Source organism: Pipra filicauda, unplaced genomic scaffold (assembly GCF_003945595.2).
Source record: "Pipra filicauda isolate LSUMZ 115617 unplaced genomic scaffold, ASM394559v2 scaffold23_size5868930_pilon, whole genome shotgun sequence".
Lineage (NCBI taxonomy): Eukaryota > Metazoa > Chordata > Aves > Passeriformes > Pipridae > Pipra > Pipra filicauda.
Genome location: NW_024104354.1, coordinates 3533928 through 3555389, shown reverse-complemented (window position 1 = coordinate 3555389; position 21462 = coordinate 3533928). Strand labels below are relative to the sequence as shown.

At 37.0% G+C, this 21462-nt stretch overlaps 1 protein-coding gene across 3 annotated transcripts in view; it reads right to left on the bottom strand.

Moving 5' to 3' along the window:
- Positions 1–21462, bottom strand: part of ARHGAP18 (Rho GTPase activating protein 18) — a 95098-nt gene that overhangs the window by 10123 nt on the left and 63513 nt on the right. For all 3 annotated transcript variants that reach the window (XM_027751965.2, XM_027751958.2, XM_027751974.2), the window contains exons 5-12: positions 17608–17777; positions 15297–15462; positions 12514–12605; positions 9793–9870; positions 6811–6970; positions 4050–4132; positions 2659–2865; positions 1743–1889 (exon numbers count right to left, since the gene is read on the bottom strand). In XM_027751965.2, the coding sequence (XP_027607766.2) occupies positions 1743–1889; positions 2659–2865; positions 4050–4132; positions 6811–6970; positions 9793–9870; positions 12514–12605; positions 15297–15462; positions 17608–17777 (1103 nt within the window). The remainder of the gene's footprint in view (positions 1–1742; positions 1890–2658; positions 2866–4049; positions 4133–6810; positions 6971–9792; positions 9871–12513; positions 12606–15296; positions 15463–17607; positions 17778–21462) is intronic.

The following is a 21462-nucleotide window of genomic DNA, read 5'->3' as shown; positions in this document are numbered from 1 at the left end:
GCATATCTTAGTCTAGAAGACCAGCAGCGCTGAATTACAAAAATCCAATATCTGAACTTGCAACAGCATTTGCCTACTTCGGTGCATTTGCTGTTATTTCTACAGTGAACGCAGGATGGCAGCATTAAGTGTCATCTCATCATAACTCAACTGAACTGAATTCAAAGAATTCTCTTCTTATTAGACTGAGAAAAACAAATACCAGTGTTTAATGAGCTGTATGTAAGTCTTCATTCTGAGTACAGATTCCTTCATATAGACAGATACGAAAGTAAGGCAAAGTGATGCCTGGAGAATTAATTAATGTTGGACATTAAGATATGTGTCAAATATTGCATACAAAATGAGGTCGGAACACTGAAATGTAAGTCTCCAGCAAATTCTGGATATAGTTGTTCAAAGAATCTAGCTATTTACACATTCAAAAAAAAAAAAAAAAGGTAGCATACCAGATTTGAGAGATAATATAGCATATTCATTTCCATTCTTTTTTTCTTTTTTGGCTTAAAAGCTTAAAAAAATGCCTTTATGAGCATATGACAACTCTTTTTTTGTAACAGTCTGTCATACACGCACTTGATAAGAAAGCTGTGGACTGCTCATAGCGCTGAATTTCTACCAGTGACCACAAGATGTCTCTACCTCACCAGAATCTTCACTGTGACTCCAACCCTCAAGGGGGTATTTTCATACCACCCAAATCCGATACATGTTCATTATGTTATCAGGATACATGTATTTTGTGTTACCTGTTTGTGTATTTAAACTAACTTTGGAATAATGTATAGGCTAATAAGTTTCAAAAAACTGTAAATACTAACCCCAGGCTAATAAGTTTCAAAAAACTGTAAATACTAACCCCATTGAAATCATAAATAATTTCAATGTACATGATATGTATTTTTTAAGCTTTTGATGGCAGTGGGAACAGTCCAACTAAAATCTTTCTGAACCACAGGAGAAATTAACACTATAATGCCACAGGATTTTTTTTTTATTTTAAAGAATATGTGAAGTGTGTTGTGCTGAAACTTATGCCTTGAGATCACTGATGGGTCTGGCAGAAGTTAATTACCTAATGGAGAGATTCTGAACTGTAGATCATATACACTGGGGTAAGTTGGCAGTAGACACTTGGACAATAGCTGCATAAGAGGCAGTTAATCAGCTTTTTACATTTGTTTCATCCTTTGGGGTTTCTTAGGTTGGGCAAGTTGTGTGTGTTCTAGCTAAAGATTGAGACAAAGAGTTCAGTGGTTGGGGAACCTCTGTAGATGGAAGGATAATTAAAAGTTAGATTTGTTTCCAAATACTATTAAATATAATATAGTGAAATCTAGATATTTAGTTTTTAAGTAAACACATGATCTGCTGTGACTTTTATTGGGCAGCACGGAACCTAAACATGTATAGAGTAATACTAAGTCTTGTCACAACACTTAACTTCCTCTGCAGATACAGAACTAATATATTTTTCTTTCAGATGCTCAAATTGAAACAACCTGTGAGATACAATTTTTCAGAATAGAAATATTTTGAAAAATCTGAGAAAACAAACAAAAAACCAGTACAGTCCTCTAAATGTGTCATGCTGGTAACCCACAAACCATGAAAGCCACATTAACTTGCTATCTATTGAAATTCTCAGTTAAATAAATGTAGATATCCTCTCTGTCATATGCACTTTTTCACTATAAATTATGGTCTTATTAATAAAGTATTTCAGATGCATGCTTCCTTACATCATTAGGAGTCTTCTCCTGTTTCTCATGCTTTTCCCGGTCATATGCCATCTTTTTCAGAAGTTTCTTCATAGCTTTGTCCTTTTTCTCCTTCTTCTGTCTTTCAGTGTTTTGTTTTCTCACTTGATTAACAATAAACTTAGGAATCTAGGTGAATATAGATAGTAAGTAGGAACAACTATGTAATTTTCTTAAGTAACTAAGTTACCAAAACTTTGTAAATGGACAAATTACAGGTAGAACTCAAAAAATAGTATTTATTTCCAGTAATAATTATGTATTCAAATACTATAAAACTGTGAAATGATTTAAAAACCACTCTATTTGTGTGGAGGGGAAGAGAGGTGGAATCACACAGTGTTTTTACTTTCCTCAGCCAACAAAATTTAGTTGACACTTAGTGTGCACAATGATGATAATTATTTTTCCTCATACGCAGCAAAGGTCAAAATTGTTTCAAATTGCTAATGGACAACAAAGCTTCAACTTCTCCAGTCTATCTAAGTTAGAGCTTTGCTTGAGACCATGATACAACTTCATGTTTTATCAAAACGTGTTTTATATAATATTAAGTTTGGCCCAAAATGCAAATGAATTAAAATACTTCCTACTAATATCTTCAAGCTCAAAAGAATTGCCCACAACACTGTATACTGGTAGACCAAATATAAATATACCCCAGGGACTTATTTTTGAGTTCACATATAGTACATACTGTATTAAAACTGACCATCAGAGCTTAACATCAGATGTAATGATTTTGTTTTGCTCCCATAAGAGTTATCTATAAGCAAGAACCCAGCTGGATGGGGCTGATCTTTCTCTAAATCATGGATGTAATTCCATATTACTTCTTTGTTCAAACAACTTGTTTGTGAAATTCATCATTCCCCGCCCCGCCTAAAAATGTACTTACTGTCCAGAGAAGTTTTTGGTACTGAATCATAAAACGCATGACATTTGCTGTTCCAGCTGCCATAACAAACTCGCTTTGTTCAATAGTCTTTGAGCCAAACCCATGAAACGTGAAAAGGTTTGGGGCCATCACCATTGCAACATTCTTTAACGTCATTTTATTTTTGTCTCGATGATCAATTACCCTTTGGAGGAATTCAAGTAGTACCTGAAATAATAGCAGAACTTACAGCTCAGCTCTGCACATGAAAAGTGAAACGTGCAGAATTGAACATGAACGTAGAAGTGAAACGTGAAGTTACATATTTTTTGAAAAAGCTCTTAATTCCTAACACACATTAAAAACAATCAATAATATGAGTGTGTATATCTTTATTCACAGGACTGTAATGCAAGTTTTGTTTCCTTCAAGTAATGAAGTAAAACATTCTTGTTATTATCGTAGATAACATTTTCAAAAGCAATTCATTTGAAGCACTGCACAGTAAGATTTTTTTTCAAGACCCTTGTTGTAGAGGTGCATAAGTAGTATCCCACAGATGCTTGTGAAGACATTACTGTTGGCTTTTCTTAAATTGCCAGCTGTCATGGTTATGGATACATGGAGTGGCTAGTTCTGTAAGGTAAACAATTTGTGAGTAAAGCATTGTGAATGACAGGCAATTTTAAATTAATTCAGTTCCAGATATTTGTAACTCAGCTCAGAAGCCCTCTTGACTGTCCTCTTTACTAACTCAAAAAGAAAGTCTTGTTTGAACAGTAAGACCTAGTAGGGGGTTTTTGCCTGTAATAGATGATCTTTTGCATCCTACACAAATCCTGCATTTGTTTTTGATTGTAGCAGTTTTAATAGTAAGCGTATTCTGAAAAAAGATTATTAGCTTTGGTACAAACGGACAATCGCAAATTGGAAGACTTCAGATAATGTGCTATAAATAGCAACAGGAAGTAAATTTCTAGTCTATTGAGAGTAGAAACAAACAGCACAGAGAAAAGTGGGGAATAAAAATGACGAGCTAAACCCACTTCATAAAAGCAAACTCACATCCATAGTATTCTGCTTATTTTTTGCATTGGAAATAATGACTGCTGCTGAAAAAAAAAGAAACAAAACTTCTAAGAGAAAAGGTTGCTCGCTGGGAGAGTATTACTGCAATCTCCTGGAAAAATTTCAAGTCACATTCTTAAAAGTCATTTGGGAGGAATTAGGGTCCTAAGGGTGGTTTTTTCTGAAGTTCTGTGAAATATATATTAAAAAAAAGAATCACTAGTTTCAGCATTAACTTTGAACTGAAAAAAAAAGAATGTTAAAAAAACAACAGCATTCATAACAGTGGATTCAAAAAAACAGACAAAATATTTCTGCAGGAAAATAGTATTAACAATTCTAACCTTCAGAGTGTCTCTGTTTGCTTCAGGTAGAAGTAGAACCAAAAGATTCAAAGCTTGTAGCTGCTGTTTCCTCGTTGGAAGATCTGCCAGTGAAGCACATGAACATCAGTATTTTGAAATTGTTCTTTGTACTTTTCAAAAAGCATAAGTGGAAACCTCTTACAAAATGCTGAATGCATACACATGGCTAATTGTCATAGTATGAGAAAGGACTAGCAGACCCTGCTTTTCTGATACTCATTTCCAAATGTTCTTTTAGGATTCAGTTGCTGTATGACTCAGCAGTCTTCTGGCAATATTTTCTAGACGCCTTGTGATTCTTTATTTTGCAATGTTACAAGAAGAAATAGTCAGCTAACGGTTCCTCCCTTTTTGAGCCTGTGCCCCAACATATGAAAAGGTATATTCAAAACTGCTTTCACAGTTTCTCTGATTGCCTTCACAGTTGCATGGTCTCCCAAGTCACAGAATGAATATTGCATGTTACGGAATAAGGCAGGCCTTCAGCAACATAAGCAGCAGCAGCTGCAATGGCAGTGGGGATAAAGCCAAGAGCAGAGAAACTTAACACTTATCTACAGCAGTAAATGCTGTACCAAATGATGCAACCTATAATTAAAGAAAGCTAACGTTAATTCTGCCTTTTACCAATTGCTCAGTGGCGCGTCATTCACCTAAGATGCACAATGAGTGCATCCCTACACGCCTCCACCTCCTAGAAGAGCTCCTACATTATGGCAGTGTTGAGCAGCAGGAAGCCCTAACTCTCCCATATCTGCCACTTGTGATAAACTTCCTCCTGTCATTCTTTAGAGGACATGCTCTGGCAAGTCTTCTCAGCAGACTCCTAATGAATCAGGCCATACATAAAACAAGTGAAGAAAGAGGTACCTGCATTTGACATAGTTTTATCACACTATTTCAAAATTCGACAGCGCTATTCTCATGCTTCCTGCTGGGATTCCAACTGAATTGCTATTTGAAATACATTTCACCCAAATCAATTTGGGAGACACCACAAAAATAATAAAGGTCATTGAGGAAATTAAAAAACCAAACCATTACTGACTACTTTATACCATGATAAAAATTAAGGAATTGAATAAATGAGTGGCAAATGGTATAGTCATTTAAAATATAAAGTAGTGAGAACAGTGTATCTACCTGCTCTAGAAAGACGTACATTAAAAGTAAGGCTTAAATTCATTTTCAAAACACTATATGTCACAGTGTTCCAAAAGCAATGAGAATCAACATTTTCCTAGGAAAGCAAGCAAAACTACAATTGCAAAACGTTAAAATTCATTACTTAAATTGGGGGTTTCTGTCTGCTCACCTTAATAACAATTGAATTTTAGCTGCTTACATTACTTAAATTAATCAATTAAATTGTTTAAATTATGTCATTTAAATATTTAATTCTAACAACACTACTTAGTCACAGTATCATGAAAAACACCGATTACTGTCACAAAGATGATGTCTTCTTTCTCTTCCACCTAATCTTATTACATGTAACCAACAAGACAGGCAGACAATTTAAACAATGGGAGGCTATGAAGTACTGTGTCTGTTTTGAATCAAATCCTTTGGTTCAATGTAGGAAGTGGTTTGGATCCTGGCACCTGAGTATTTCTGGGTAAATAAAACCACATAAGCCTTCAGACAGCTGAGGAGCGAGAAGCAGAAACCCTCTTGGCTCCAATCACTACCCAGTAAATGGAACAGTCTTCTGGAGTCATTTGCTGCCAGCATCATCTGAAAGCATTCTGGCCAGTTTTAACTTGTCACTCAGTACTGCAGAATCAACAATACATGTAACAGGACAAAGCACCAGCCCCCTACTCCCACCAACCTAAAGGCATTGAAAGGCAGCTCACAACTGGGAGACTGACATAGCCCACAGTTTTTAAAAATCTTCATCTGTCTGCCTGTCCATGGGAATTCCCTGACCCTGAGATTAGCTCAGTTGGTTAGAGCATGGTGCTAATAATGCCAAGGTCATGGGTTTGGGCCATTCACATAAGAGTTGGACTTCATGATCCTTGTGGGTCCCTTCCAACTCAGAATATTCTGTGATTCTGTGAAAGTGTCTCTTAGGAATGAGCCATTGCTCTGACTGGAGGGAAGTGAAACAGAACTTGCATGCCTGTGTTGACCGGGAAGTTAATGCATGTGGGTTCTGACTCCTGATTCATTATCACCAAGCCAGTCTCTTTCACTTACAGCTGGTATGTTTGCTGTCTTTGTGACCAGTTGGCAAGGAGGACATTTACACTGGAACTTGCTGACCTCATGGGACCACAGATGATCAGCAGTTCTGACTATTCTGCTTTAACTTCTCCCATTGTAAACAGATAAAAGACTGTAAACAGTATAAATTATAATTTGTTACATTTTCTGCAGAACTACTTATCTTTGCTGTGGTTTTCTTTTGAAGCAAACACTATTTATAAACTGATACTGTCATACACAATTTCCTTACAACCCTTCTACACCTCCTAACGGCTATCAGAAACATCAGAAAGTGGCAATGTGTTTTCATTTTCTGTGTTAACTACTAAAATAGTCATTACATGAAAAATGTTATTTGTTCATTAGTAAAAATATGGCCAGTCTTTTCTCAGGAAAACTCGCATTGTTGTTATTCAATTTGTTTCTCAGTTTTACATATTACTAGTGAAAATACTGTTACAGCATAGAGGCACTTATTTGCACAGGTATCAATTCTTTCAGCTGAGACAGAAAGGACACTACTCACTCTGTACATCTTGGAAAGCTTTGAGATATTCTACAGTGAGAAGTGGCTGAGGCAGTTCACGGATGAAGAGTTTTAAAAGACTTGCTGCATCATGCTGCTTTACATTTTCCCAGTTGAAAGTCCCTTCATAAAATTTTGCTTCCAGTTCTTGGCAAAGAGTCTGAAAGGCAGTAGATACAGAGAGCACCAGTAACACTCGGCTGCTGGAAGTCACACATCACACACACAGCAATGCTTTCCATACTTTGAAACAGGGGGGAAAAAGGACATCTGACATATCACTTAACTCCAGCTGCCACTGATCTTTTGCTACGAAAAGATAAATTGGGGATTAGAAGTACTGCAAGCAAACATGTAGTAATAGGCAGCAGTCAAATCATATAGGAAGAATCTCAAGGGCCTGCCTCAGGGCCGTAAGGAATATACAATAAGAAACAGATAACACACTCAAGCACGTAAGAGTCATGACTTCCTCTCCCCTCAAATATTAAGACATGTCTGATATATATAGCAATTCTGAAACTACTACCAGAAGTATTGCTGTAATGTATGCACGGACATTTTCATAGAAAAAAATATGGCAATTACATGTGTTGGCACAGATTCCTATCAAAATACACAGTAAGGTGAGGCTGGTTCTCTTTTTAAAACATAGGGAAAAGATGTGACTCAATAGCTGGGGGTCTTGCCATCTATAGGGAACTCCATGTTGCTGGGCACATACAGCTTTGCCTAGCACTGCACATGTCAAATGTGCCCTCTATGGAAGGGGGCAAATACTGTACTGCAAATCATGAGGTTATGCAGCGGAATAAACAGTACTGAAAGTCTCAGTGGTACATCCTAACGGTTGGGAAAGGGTGAAATATTGTTGGCAGCAGACATTACCATATACCTGCCCTGCTCCCATGGCAGTGCTACAACTGGGCTTTCAGAGATGTACAAATGGGAACACGCTGCAAAGACCAAGTCCTTCTTCGTCTATTGCTAGGCATTAGTCCAGGCCTCACATCCACTTCATTTATTTCCTAGACTTGCAGAGTGGGAAGTAGCCTCCACATAGGGCCAGTGGCCCTGAGGCACCTCTCACAGGTCACTCCCTTCTTCTAGACTCAGTTACTCTGGACAGAAAAGGAGGACAGAGACGTTGGCTTGTTTTGCAATGTAAGTGCTATGGAAAAATATGGCCATAATTATTAATCTGGAAAAGAAGGGCACACTGGAGAGATGATACCAGATACATTTTTAAGATACCATTCTTATTAAATTTAACTTTGTCAAAATGGAAAAAAGATCTATTTCCAAAGAAAATGTGGACACTTAGATTGATATTAACAGTTGGATGTTCTCAAGTGTCCTTAAGAGAGATCTGTCTTCACTATGCTTGGGGTTCAAAGGTGCAATGATTGTAACTCAGATGTCTAAAGTCAAGTGGGTATGATTTCCTGATCATCAAAAAAAGCAAGCTTTAGAAACAGAGATGAAAATTCTCCCCCGAGACTCATCAGCTCCTCCATCCACATTCAGACCAAATCACTGCAGCAAATACAGTATTAAACATACAGATAAAATGAATTGTTTCATATGAGAGGCAAGAGTGGAAATTTCAATTGTGTCCTAGTGATCCAATGCTTGGATTTTAAAGTAAATGTATTTAGCTATGGGTACAACCAATGCATCTTTTAATAACTCTAAAATCTATAGAACATGATAGTAAAATATTTTTTCTGTGTCTTTGTATAAAACTACATAATGAGGAAAATACTTTCTTTTTCCAGTTTAAGAAAACAAAGAAAAAATCAGTCTTTAGTTATCTTAAAATTTTCTATTTGCATAAGTAAAAGAACTTAATATATTTGCTAACAAAACAATTGCTTGATTTAAAGAAGCAATTAAAAATATTAATGAAAGCCAAATAGTGAATGATCCCCTCACTGGGAAATCATATTAAGTTAATAAAATCAAAGAATAAACAATTAAATAAAGAAAATCACTCAGAAATCATTCCAGTTTGTGGAACTGATTAGAAGTGAAAAATAAAGAACAGAGGAAAACTGAAAAAAATTAGTATCTTAGTTACTGGCAAATAAAGAAAACCAATTTCCATAACATTCCCTTCTTTTAGTTGTTTCTAATGAACCGGTTGCTGGACCAAGTTCTACACAACAGAGGCTGGCAGACGTCTTTGGACAGCTGAATCCACTTAAATGGTCCTTTCTGTTTAGAATTTAAGGCCAGTTCAGGCCGTCTTTTTAACACATTGACTTTTGGCAAGAATCATACTGTGTACTTAGTTTCCTGCGTTAAGGCAAATACTGGGGAAGAGTCTGCATGTAATTGGCACTCACTCTGCAAGTGTCCCTGTGCACAGACGTGCCTAACACTTAGTGCCACGGTCTAGAAACCACAGCGGTAGCAGATCAAGGGTTGGACTTGATGATCTCAGAGGTCCCTTCCAATCCAGCTGATTCTACGATTCTATGATTGCACTTGGTGAGCCGAGTAGTTATATTGCTGTTCATAAAAACCAATGTGAGAGTTCTTCAGTGCGTGCTGCCTGCCTTGCCCTATAACATAGGTTAAGTCTAGCTACTAAAATAGGCTCAAAATGCCAGAGAAAAGCTTCCTCCTGGGGTAGAAAGACTGTGTAGGAACTGTTCATATGATTAAGCTGGTTCAGGGAAAAAGCAAAGGGCTGAAAAGCTCATGCCAAGAATTAATGATATTTTGGCACAATTGAATTCAAAATGCAGCTTGAACTCTCCTTCAATTTTGGACTCCGGTCTTTTCCCTAAGACTACACTGGATGAAACCATCAGCTCTCTGGCTAATATAACTCAGTTTTCTTTGTAAAGAGATTTTGCTTTCTGTTTTTGAAGATTTTCATAACAATGTGAAATTAGAATATATTTGTATGACAAAATAAAATCAGAAAATACGGATACATTTTGGGGGATGTTAAGAATCTGTGCAATGTTTTACCTTTACTCTTGTTGCAACTCCTGGTATTCTAAGAAGTCCTTCTGTTTCCAGAGTTGTCTCTTCTATCTGGGCAATCAGCTGTCAAACACAAACCAAACTGCATGAACAAAGATGCCAGATAAAAATTACTGGAAGACAGTCCTGATATATTGGAGCCTTTATGCTTGTATCTCCGTAAGCATATGTGTATGCATGCATTTGTGCACACAGATGTGTAACAAGTGGAGGAACAAACAGTTTGTAAATGGATTACAGTTGTTATAAAAGAAAACTTTAATACGGTTCTTACCTTTTTTATGAGTACTACTGAAGAAGAGTTTGTCTATTTTATTAAAAGAAAACTGTATGCTTTTTACCTCCTTCAAGTGTTCTCTGAAGACAGAAGAATTTTTTCCAAAAAATTACTCTACCTTCAAAATCAAATCCCAATTACTACACTTGTAAAATGTCTCCAAATCAAAACAATTAAGGTAACATTAGAGATACAGTATTAATTTTCTCATAAATACTCTTCTTCAGGACTTTACTAGAGAAGAACTAAGAACTTCTAGGCTTTGAAGAAATCTCCAATTTGCAAATTCTGATGTTCTAACAAACTCAACAGTTTGCAATCCTACACATGGCTAATTTGCAGAAATTCTGTAAAAGTACTTCAAACAGGTACCATAAATTCTTTTTCTCTAAAAGATATTCCTAGAAGCATTCACTGAAGGAGGGATTTAAGAGTATACAAAAGAAATCTGGAAGCGCCAAAAGCTGATGACATCATTTTAGCACAAATAGTTCTCATGATGTTTAACTAGGGCAGTGCCTTTGTTACATGCCTTCCTGTGCCAGCTCTTGAATAAGAAAAATTATGCAACACAGTTGTGCTTTCTCCCGTTACAGAAATTAAAGGGGGTTTACCTACCACCGTATTTATGTAACAGATAAATGCCATAAAAAAGATCAGACAGAAAAAACTACAAAGTTCGAAAACAGCACTAGTAGTGTCACGCTGGTGTATTTTCCAGGGTTAAAAAAAAAGTGCTAACTGGCCCTATCCAACTCTCACTGTATCTGGCTTGCACCAGATCAATGGCTGCCACTCTCACGTGTTGAACATGAAGACGCTTTGGGCGTTTTGTGATTTGCCATCATTACAATGTCTGGGGGAGGCAAGATCTGGTGGCATTACTGGTGACCTCAACTCCTTCACACACAGTGACAAGCCTCCCCTTGGCCAAGAGGTGGCTGCTGGCAACCACCAGCCTCCTGCCTATGGGAAATCCCCTCTTCAGCTCTATCAGGGCTGCTTTGCATGGCTTCATTAGCAGGCCAGAGACTTGAATTACTGTCAGCAGAAACTTCTGACAGAGATACACAGATTGCTATTACCCTCAGATTTTCCAGTCAGAAACCCCCTAGGTTAAATTATGTCATTATTTTTAACTGAAATTCCTCAATTAAATAAAAATTCAGTGTGTTTTTGTTTTTAATTAAGCAGCACTCCTATTAGCTTGCTTTGTTTCATTTTAGTGATAAACAAGGTACATTTAAAAAGCAGAATGCACAAAAATGTTCTTTCTTGCACTTTATATAAATCCCCCATTCTTGGAAAGCATGTGCTGTATAGAACAGGCAGAAGAAATGGGAAACTTTTTTATTTTCATATTCTCATTTAAAGTAAAACTGTACTCCAAATGACATCTGCAGCTTGCAAAACAAATCACATCTATAAGTGATTAATGTTTATGTAGAATTTTCTTCCTGCAGAACTATGCTTATGACAGTGCTAGGATAGCACCGTGATCAATCACTTTTTTCAATTTGATTTCTTATTTTCTAGATAGCCTCTTTTCCAGAAATGTATTTTTATGATCCTGAGGAAGTAATTTCTGGCATGAATGACACAGCAGTAGTTTTCAGAGAATGATGCAAAACTACTTTGAATTTTCTGTTTCTCAAAAAATAACAAGTACATCCACAAACATACTGAAACATTGATGAGTTTCTGTCAGTGTTAGGACAGGTCCACACACTGTGGTCTCTTTTCTTCTCACGAAATGAGACTTGCTGTGCATGGGCAGTAAATCCAGGGTCTCCATTATCTTTCCCTTTATCTTCCCCATTACTATGAGGTGATACGGGCCAAAGCATACCCCCATGTACTAAGGCAACAAGTCTTCTGGAAAAGGACTGCTGTCACCACCAGAGGCAGTTATCCAGCAGGATTCCCGCTCCCATAACATCCGTCTTGTGGTCCAAATAATTTCTGAAAGGAGAAAACCACTTCCTAGAAATATAGGTTCAGCCTGGGGGACTGAGAATTTCTACAGAATTTCAAATACTTCCTCTGGGAAACAAAAAAAAAAAAAAAAGAAGGAGGCAGCCTTACTGAGGATGGAAGTTACACCACCTTTATGAAATAGAATTTGGCTGAAGCAGGCTCCTACACTGATTTTTAGTTTTCACAGGCTTATTAGCAAAATTGACTAAATCATGAAGATCAGTTGTAATAAAAAATTAAATTTATTACTTTGACTCAAAATATATCTGATACAAAGAAAAGTATCACATTTACTGATTTAGTAAGTAAAGTTGCAAATAAAAGTTACAATAACTTTGATAGATTAGAGTATTATACTGAAAACTGCTACAGGAAGCAAATAAATCCAGGACAAAAGGTTATGTTTGTCATCTGCAGGCATGTAACAAGTTGACTTGTTCATGCCTATTTACCTTTTGAAAAATCAGTGGGATCTTGGTTCCTGGAACCTTCTTCTGATCCTGTTCCAGTAAAATTGACAGTGGGACACCAAACAAGCCAGAGTCTGAAGCATAAAGCAAAAGAAATGGAGATATTATCCACATCTGTTCCAGTACATGTGACAATGGCATAAACCCATCTTTCTGAAGCAATAAGTCTATTCAATACATTCAGAGCTATTGACCTTTTGTTCAAAGTGTTTTAATGTCTTTGTCAATCAAGTTATTACACAAAGAATTCTGGCTAAAAGGATTCATTCATCTCTTTCTCGGGAGTCTTCTGTTTTGACTTCAAATTGCCATCCACGCATTCTGCAGCACAGTGAAACAAACTGCATAAATGAACCATCTGCGTGGTTCTGGTTTACAGAATGGGTGTGATGATGACCCTGCAATGCAGATCTTCATTACTCAATGCAAGTTATTATAGTTAAGATGCAAATGGAAAGAGTAAAACATCCAGAACTTGGCTACTAAAATGAGACAAATATAATTATCACTCAGAGTTACTCTGAGCACTTCGCTCTATGATAGTTTTGAAATAGGAGTTTTTCAACTTCCATGTTCTTGAATTATACAACACTGGCAGAAGAGCAAGATAACCAACTCACCAAAGGTTTGTTTCATTGTTTCTGTGTTTTTTTTAAAAAAAGCAAAAGGACAGTTAATTCTTGGTTAGAAAACAGCCTTTACAATAGTGCTAAGGCAATGCAAATTAAAATAAAAAAAAAAAAAAAGAAATCTAGTGCCAGTTAATCTAGCCCTGATGCAAAACCACCCTTATTCTTCAAGTAAATGGGACTCCCATGTATTTATGACCCAGAAGTAAATGACTATTAAAAGAGAGCTATACTAGTAATAACTAACCCAAAGTCTGCTGACATAGAACTTGTCTGTCAGAAGTACTGATAATTGCTGTATGTGCAATTTTTCTGAAACCGCATATAACACTACATGTAGTTAAAAACTGCTGCTTGGTATGATGCCATGCCAATATTGAACATAGAACAGCTGCAATTACTAAAAAAAATTGTCAGCCCTTGAAGAAATGTGATATACGTCAAAGAAAGATCAGTTTCAATGCCAAATCAAAAAGTTCTTGTATCTCTGTGAGCATAAAAAGTCTATCTATAAAATACAACAGACTCATACATACAGTCAATATCCATACCCCATAGCTTTATTATCTTGAAGATCTTGTCAATAATAAAAGTAAAAAACAAACTACAGAAGGTCAATAGAAAGGCAGGGCTGGGAACAGTACAGCATTCCCCAAAAGAACTATATTCTCATCATCTTTTACATACTCAGCACTGAGGGGAACAGCCAATAGACCCACCACCGTATGAATCAATTGGTCCAAGAACACTTCAAGGGTGATGAGGTGACGGTCAGGTAGAGCAATAAGGCACTGAAGACAGTATATTGCAAAAGCAGATTTGCTTGGGAGAAAAAGTGACAGATCATTGTCTATTTCCTACACATTTCCATGAGTCTAGCCCACCTTTTTTAACTTTTAAAAAAGTTTTTAATCAATTCAACATTACACGAATACAATAAATTCTGTATGAAGAAGCAGTTAAAATCAAGACTCAAAATACATGAGAAGAAAGCGTTTTGTCTGATTATTAATGGCACCACAAGCTGTCTTCTTCAAGAAGAAAATGCATTTAAGGGATAAAGTTCTTGTAGATGTTTCTGTGTATGCCTTTTGCACTTAAAAAGCTATTTTCTACTATTGTAAAGTGAAGAGTGTATTCCGAAGAACCCATTGTATCTTGTATATCTCAATGCTCTCTGTTGCTTTCAATCATTTACAGTGAGCTATTGCACTATCACATTCACAGAACCTTGACAACAGAGTTATGGCCAAAGGAGGCTTGTGATTAACTGGTAACACATTTTGAGCTCTTGTACAGCATTTAGCAGAAGCCAAAAATACGAAAACAAAACAAAGCACTGAAAACCTCTAGCATCTTGAAATTAGTTTCCATGTTTTCTGTGTTCCCAAGAAAAGCACTGTGATTATGCATATGCTCCAATCGATTGCAGAGCAAAACGAGATGTGTTGCAGCTGTTGCTGATGCAATGTTGCATCCTCTGCTACAGATTAAATCTTCCACTCAATATGATGCCATTCTGCATAAAAGCTGCATTATAGCCTAATACTGGTTGGGTAAGGCCTAAATGACACAGGAAAGTTTGCCAGACAGAACAAGAAAGTAGGTGACAAAGGCTCCCAGCATCTCCCACTAAGGGCAATGAAAGCAAAAGTCAGGTAGACTCACAGAATGACAGAATTATTTGGATTGGAAAAGACATTTAAGACCACTGAGTTCAACCGTGAAAGTAGTCCAATACCTACCTTCAGGGGAGCTGGAAAAGAATACACATGAAGAGCACATTCCCAAAGAGCTCTTCGGGAATAAATCAGCACATACAAACTTCTGTGAGGCAATTCTTGCTGCAGAGCATGCTACTATGATACTTACCCTTTTCACTCCTTAGCCTATCTGCTTAGTGATTGACTTGAGTTTTAACTTTAGACAATAAACAAGGGTCTAGTAGCTGGAGAGGCTATGCCAGTAAACTTGTTTAGAGTGTGCCTTGAGTTAAGATGTAAAATTAAATGCTGTTCAGGACCTATATTACATTCGTATACTAAATAAAAATTCTGTGATTCTCTGAACAAACTGCATTTGTTCTGCGGGATTAAAACAGATGCATTTTGTTCAGAACACAAAACACCAACTCACCTTTGGTTTTGATTTTTACAGCTTTTTGTTGCTTGAATTCTGTCCCAAGTATGTCATAGAGAGCAGTTAATTCAATCAGTGCTAAAGAATAGACTTTCTTCATATCCTGAGGGGCCAGGTCACCAATCTTTGTGGTACCTGTTTTGTCCTTCGGCAGTCTGAAATTCTAAAAGCAGAGATTTGCAGCAGGGTGAATAATCCAAGTCATGACAAATTACTTAGCTCAAAGGCTGTGCTTCCTTCAGGGCACAACCTTTCATCATGAAGCCTCCTGTTACTGACTAAATCACAGGAGAATCCCTCAAACAGGTTGAAAAGCAGATGATCTTAAAATGATAGGAAGATTCAGGTTCCTGGTGACTTCTAGAGTTCATCTAATTCAACTGCCTGCTCAAAGCAAGGCTAAATTCAAAGTCTGATTGGGTTGTTTGTTGTGCTGTTCAAATGAATTTTGAAAACTCCCAAAAAACCCCTGTGGGCACCTGTTTCACTGTTAAATGCTCTCATGGGGACTTTCTTTACTTTGCAAAACAAAATTTCTCCGCTAGTCACTCGTGTACATTACCTCTTGTCCTTTTACCTGGCACCCCCAAGGAAAGTCTGGCTTTGTCGTGCCACCTACCCACTCCTCCAAATTCTGCATCTTTTTCCAATTTATAGTGGTGGAAATGTCTGTCCATGAACAATCCTATGCATGTAAAACTGGAAGAGAAATCCCCCTGCACTTATGCACACAAAATAAAATATTTGGCTACCATATAAATAATAATAAAAGGGTTCTCTTCTTAGGGAAGGGGGATACTTAATTACAGCTCATTTCTACTGTGCTAAATGCTCAGAGGCTGCAGTCAGAGATCAGTATAAGGAATTTAGTTGAAAAGGTGAGCGAGAGGGACTTCCCAGCTCACTGAGCTTTCTAACTCCATCTCTCACCAGCAGGCTTCTAAGTAAGACTCTTGCCTGTTCCTGACATTAGCAGTACACATGACTCAGAGTAGGAAGGCTGACAAGACTTTCTTCCATTTGGAAAGATATATTATACTCCAGAATTATTTTCTCATCCTGTACAAACCCAGCAATAGCACAGATGATTGGTGGTTATGGCACATGACTACAGGGGCAGATATCAAAATATAAACACAATTTACAAATGGCAGATATGTACCTGTTTCCCACCTTGAGCTTTCATTGACTTGCACAAACATGTCTCTTTAAAAATAGCTGCCAATGACAAAGTGCAACCAATAAATACAAACTGTAGAATTTAATAGGTAACTCCCTTCATTTTCCTATAATTTTGCCGCTCTTTTTATCACTAAGAAATCCCATAGCCGTGTCTTTGACCAATCCTTCACAAGCCTAGCTAGAAGTAGAGCTAATGTATGTATTATGCATATATACATATACACAGAAGTTAGAGTAGAGCTTTCATCTCCTTGTTATAGGCTGCATTACAGAAACATGACTCAAACACTTTAGAATCCATTTGTAAGTATCCATTAGTGTCTGGTTTATAATGTTTAAACTAGTATACATTGGGTAATTACTACTTGAAGAACTGCACATGTCCTTATCTAAATTAAGTGTTTGAAGAACAGTGAAACATTACTTCACAAACTGTGTTTACTCAGAGGTGTTTGCATGCAATGTTAGGGAAAAAAAAACAAACAACAAAACAAACCAGAGGATTTTCACACCAGTCAGTAGTTTACAGGTCATAACTGCATGTTCATGAACTGCATGTTCATGAACTGTTAGGCAGGGAGAGATCCTCAAAGAGATTTCTGAGGATCAACAACAAAATCCCTTAGAGGATTTTCTTTTGTATTTATATGGATTCATTCAGAAAGAGCCATTTTTTATTAACAGTTCAAACTAATCCTTAATTTCCTGCCATTCAATTTCCTAGACCATTCTGTTCTTCATTTTCATCTCTCGCCTACCTGCACTGGATAGCTGCACGAGGTTTCCACAGTCATCCACCAACCATTTTTAATTGACAACAGAGCTTTTTATTACAGAGATAAAGGATCTCCCCTCAGATAACAGGAAAAAGCTTAATATTACCAGTTCATCATTGCTTAGATACAGAGTGAATTTTGTTATACAAGGATATAAATAGGCATCAAAGTAGTTATTTCCATGTTATTGAGAATACTATTTCCAAAAAATTAGTTATCTTGAGAAGTTCTATCACCACAAAGCTGAATATGGCAAAATTCTTCTAAATCTATTTCATTCACTATCAGATAAATTTCAGGCAAACAGTACCTCTAATAAAAACAAAGAGGAAAAAATAGGAAACACCTACCGGGAGAAGAGTGTCAGCCCCTCCACCCTTGCACATATTGCCTACTGAGCTGTCTTTGAGATTAGCTGCCTGTTCTGCAAATGATATCTCCAAATTGATGTCAGTGTCCGAAGATGGCATGACTTCAAGCGTGCTCTTCTGCTCATCTGTTCCAAGATTGAACTTTGGACCTGAAAACACCATAAAAAAATCCTAAAAATCAACAGCAGCACCAGTGAGCACCATTCAGTGCATAACAGTAAGTTTTAAGTAGAAGTAAATGCTGTGTAAGGGATGGACTTTCTGTTTGCAAATTTGCTGTTTTCTGCAATTTTTATGTCAGTTGAAAATTTAGCTTCTGATAAAGGTTCAGCTTCTGTAGGTTTTCTTCAATAATTTTGCCAAGGCATGGGGTTTTCTCCTATTTATCCATTAGGAAAAGATAGAGCAATCCACTTCAAACAAACATCAGACTCCTAGAGTCTTGCAGAGCCAAAGAGCTTTGACTTCAGACGTTTCTTGCCATCAAACACTTTCCAGCCTCAAAGACTGTAACATCCCACAACCAAATCAGCAAATATTTCTGCTCTTAAAATTTCAAAAGTAAAAGAGAATGTGTCCTCTATGACCCAAAGCATTAACATCTGGGAATAAAAGTGATTACACAGATCATATATTTGTTCTGTCATTCCTGTCCTCACCTCAGACTGAGAAGTCTAGATTCTTCAAAACTGTTTGGGTGTGTTTCCATGATACAGGGAAGGACTAAGTACACAACAATGGCCTTACTTCTTTTTCTTTGTTCCTTAAAGAAAATACTAGATAAACTTAGAACATTTTTGTTAAAAAAAAATAAAGAAGGAACAAAAGGGAGAGGCAGTTCTGCTTTTAGAAAAAGAAGTTGCCCAATTTCACAGTAAATCAACCATTGCTTTTCAGTTTGAAGTTAAAATATATCATGAAAGAAGCAAGAAGAAAATTATATTGTAAATAACACTGTTTAATACAAAGCATCAAAGACAATTTAGCCTAAGAAACATTTCCAAATTTTGCCTGTTGTGCGTGTTACTCATTACTTGCTTTTTCCAGAGTGGCTTCTGCTCACTTTCCATAGATCCCAAATTACCTAGGGCATAGGCTAAAGATTAAGCTGATCCTGAAACTAGAGCTGTTCCTTTTGGTACAGAGATACATGAGTCCTCAGTAAGCAAACACATCCGAGGTCAAATTCATCTCTGACTCCAATCTTTGGCCTCCCTGTGTGTATCCCTATATATCATGTAAAATGTTTAATGCATCTGAACTGAATGAGAACAGTTCCCCATCCCCCCAAGACTTTTGTCGTGCTAATGCAGCCTATACATGACCTACATACTTCCTACCAGCCTAGGAGGGATCTGGTGTTAACAAACAAAAACGCAGTAGCTCCTGTTTCAGTACTCTGGTCGTACCAAGGTGCTGTGTAAAGCAGATGTCTTGGTAATGCTGTGCACATTTTAGAGGTCTGGAAATGCTGCTGTTGTGGGGAGTTTCCTCTTGGTTGTATAGCCTTGCTCCTATTGTTGTGCATTCCTTAACTAGGCAGCATCTGTAAGAGGAAGTAGCTTTGATGTTCTGCCAATCTGCCAACTACACGCAATATTTCACGCGAGAAATGGAAATGTGATACATAAAATGTAAATACTGTCTATGAGGATGTGGAAACCATATTTTACATATGAGTTTCGTACCCTTTCCTTGGTTCACAGAGCTATTTTAAGTTCACATAAAATGATGGGAATTCTTGAGAAAAAAAACAAGGAAACATCACAAGTGTCAACTTTGCTATTTCCTAGTTTTGCTAGAGAATCTAGAGTATACCCCAATGGAGCTATGCTGATAGATCTTAATTTATAATTGGAAAGGTAGAGCAATTTTTTTTGACCGACAAAGCGTTTCTCTAAAATGCCAGTTCATAGATGATTATAAATAGAAAATAAAAAACTTTTTAATCGTTTCACTGACATAATCACTTTGGCTATAGGTTCCTTGCTTATCATTTAAAATGAAAAGCAAAAATAAACCCTTTAATTAAAAAACACAACCACATTTCAGTCTTTTTCCCTATCAAGAAGCAAACATCACTGCTCTTTACCCTCATATTACACATGGTACACACAATTCTTTCATCCATTTTCTAGACTGTTATGCTTTGAAATTGCCCTTATACAAAGGTTTTTATCTATCATTCCTCCCTTGGAGCTAATCCTGCGTTCAGAAAGACAACTGCAGTCTCACAGTAAACTGATTTTTGCTGCTACCCTATTTAAGATAATGAATATTTGACTTTTTATCTGTTTTATTTTTTCTTTTTTATTTCTTGAGAGGTCTCAACCAACACAGTCATTTTTCTTTTGTATCTGTTGAACATACTGCTAGCTTTGCAGGCCTTTAGTGAGTGTCATGGATTGTTAAAATGATAATTTCTTTTAAGAGCTTAACACACGATTCTGAATTTTCTTTTTGTTTCCTGTAGACATACTCCGTACCTATACGAAACAAAGGCACTTAAAGCCAGTAAGTGAGCATCCTTCCAAAAAAACTCAGATATGCAGCTACAAACAAAAAATCTAAGGAGCTCATTAAACTGTTCTGTTTGAGCAGGATTAGGCAGAAAAGAATAAAAATGTAATGGTTTTGTATTATTCTATGTGTTTGTATGCACTATTTGGTCAAGAAACAAGATGTGTCAGTTTGGTAAGAAAGGAGAAGTGAACACAGGTTCACACAGCTCAAATACGCTCTAAGGGTAAACAACTAACATCTTCAGTTTGGCAGAAGCACTTGGGAATGCAGCACTCAAATATCAAATTAGGAACAGAGTCATCACCTTTGGAGTATGGTCAGAAAGACTGTTTGCCAGAGCAGCTTTAAGATATCTCAATTTAAGCTTTTTTAATAATGTCTGAGATGATGTTCGCATTTTTTCAGGTAAAACTAGGACTACTTCTCTGTCAAAGAGGTTTTCCATTTTAAAATAACATCTTTGGATTTGGATTTCATAAATATTTAGTACCTCTGAAATATCAGGCACTGCTTAGCTTTTGCCTTAAATTCATTCACTGTTTGTATAACACTAATTTGCTCATCATTCTGGAGGAAAGATCACAGCACAGCACTGAAACAGGTGCAGTGCTTTTAACACCACCAAACTTCCATGGTTTGACTGCAAATTGAACTGATTTTTCCTTCCTGCTCCAATCCTGGGAGCAGAGCCCATTTCAGCACGTTGACAAATGCAGAAGTGTATCAGGATGTAAGCAGGCTGCATTTGCCATCCGCATCACAATCTGTGCTGAGAAGAGCTAGCATATGGGATTTGCCTTTCAGAACTTCCCATTTCTGAAGGGTTCATCAGGGCCACTGGGAAAAAAAAGAACCAGATGTGATAAAAACTCTGTAATAATTGCTTGGTAATTTTCCAGCTCTGAATCCTGCAGTGAAGTTTATTGACACAAGCACCAGGCATCTTCCTTCCCTTGTGCTGAACCAGCTGTCTGGCAGTCCTCCCAATTTTTTACTGTTCTGACTGAAGTGAGGTTTGCTGAGAAGGAAGGAAGGAAATACACACTTCTGAAAACACACAGTATTGGTGCTATTCAGGACTGGTTTCTATTAATCTCTCCCACTTCAACTTCCATGCATATCCTGTATTGTCCATTGCTGTTTTCCTGAGTCTAATCCTAAAGTAAAAATTTTTCCAAAATACTACTGATCAGTATTCTAAATCTGGAGCAGAATTTTATTTGGTGGCTTAATTACAGATAACTAACTTGCAGTAGGGAACTTGATCTGCCTGCTCTAAGTGGCATTAGGGTTCAGTCTAAAACCTATGTG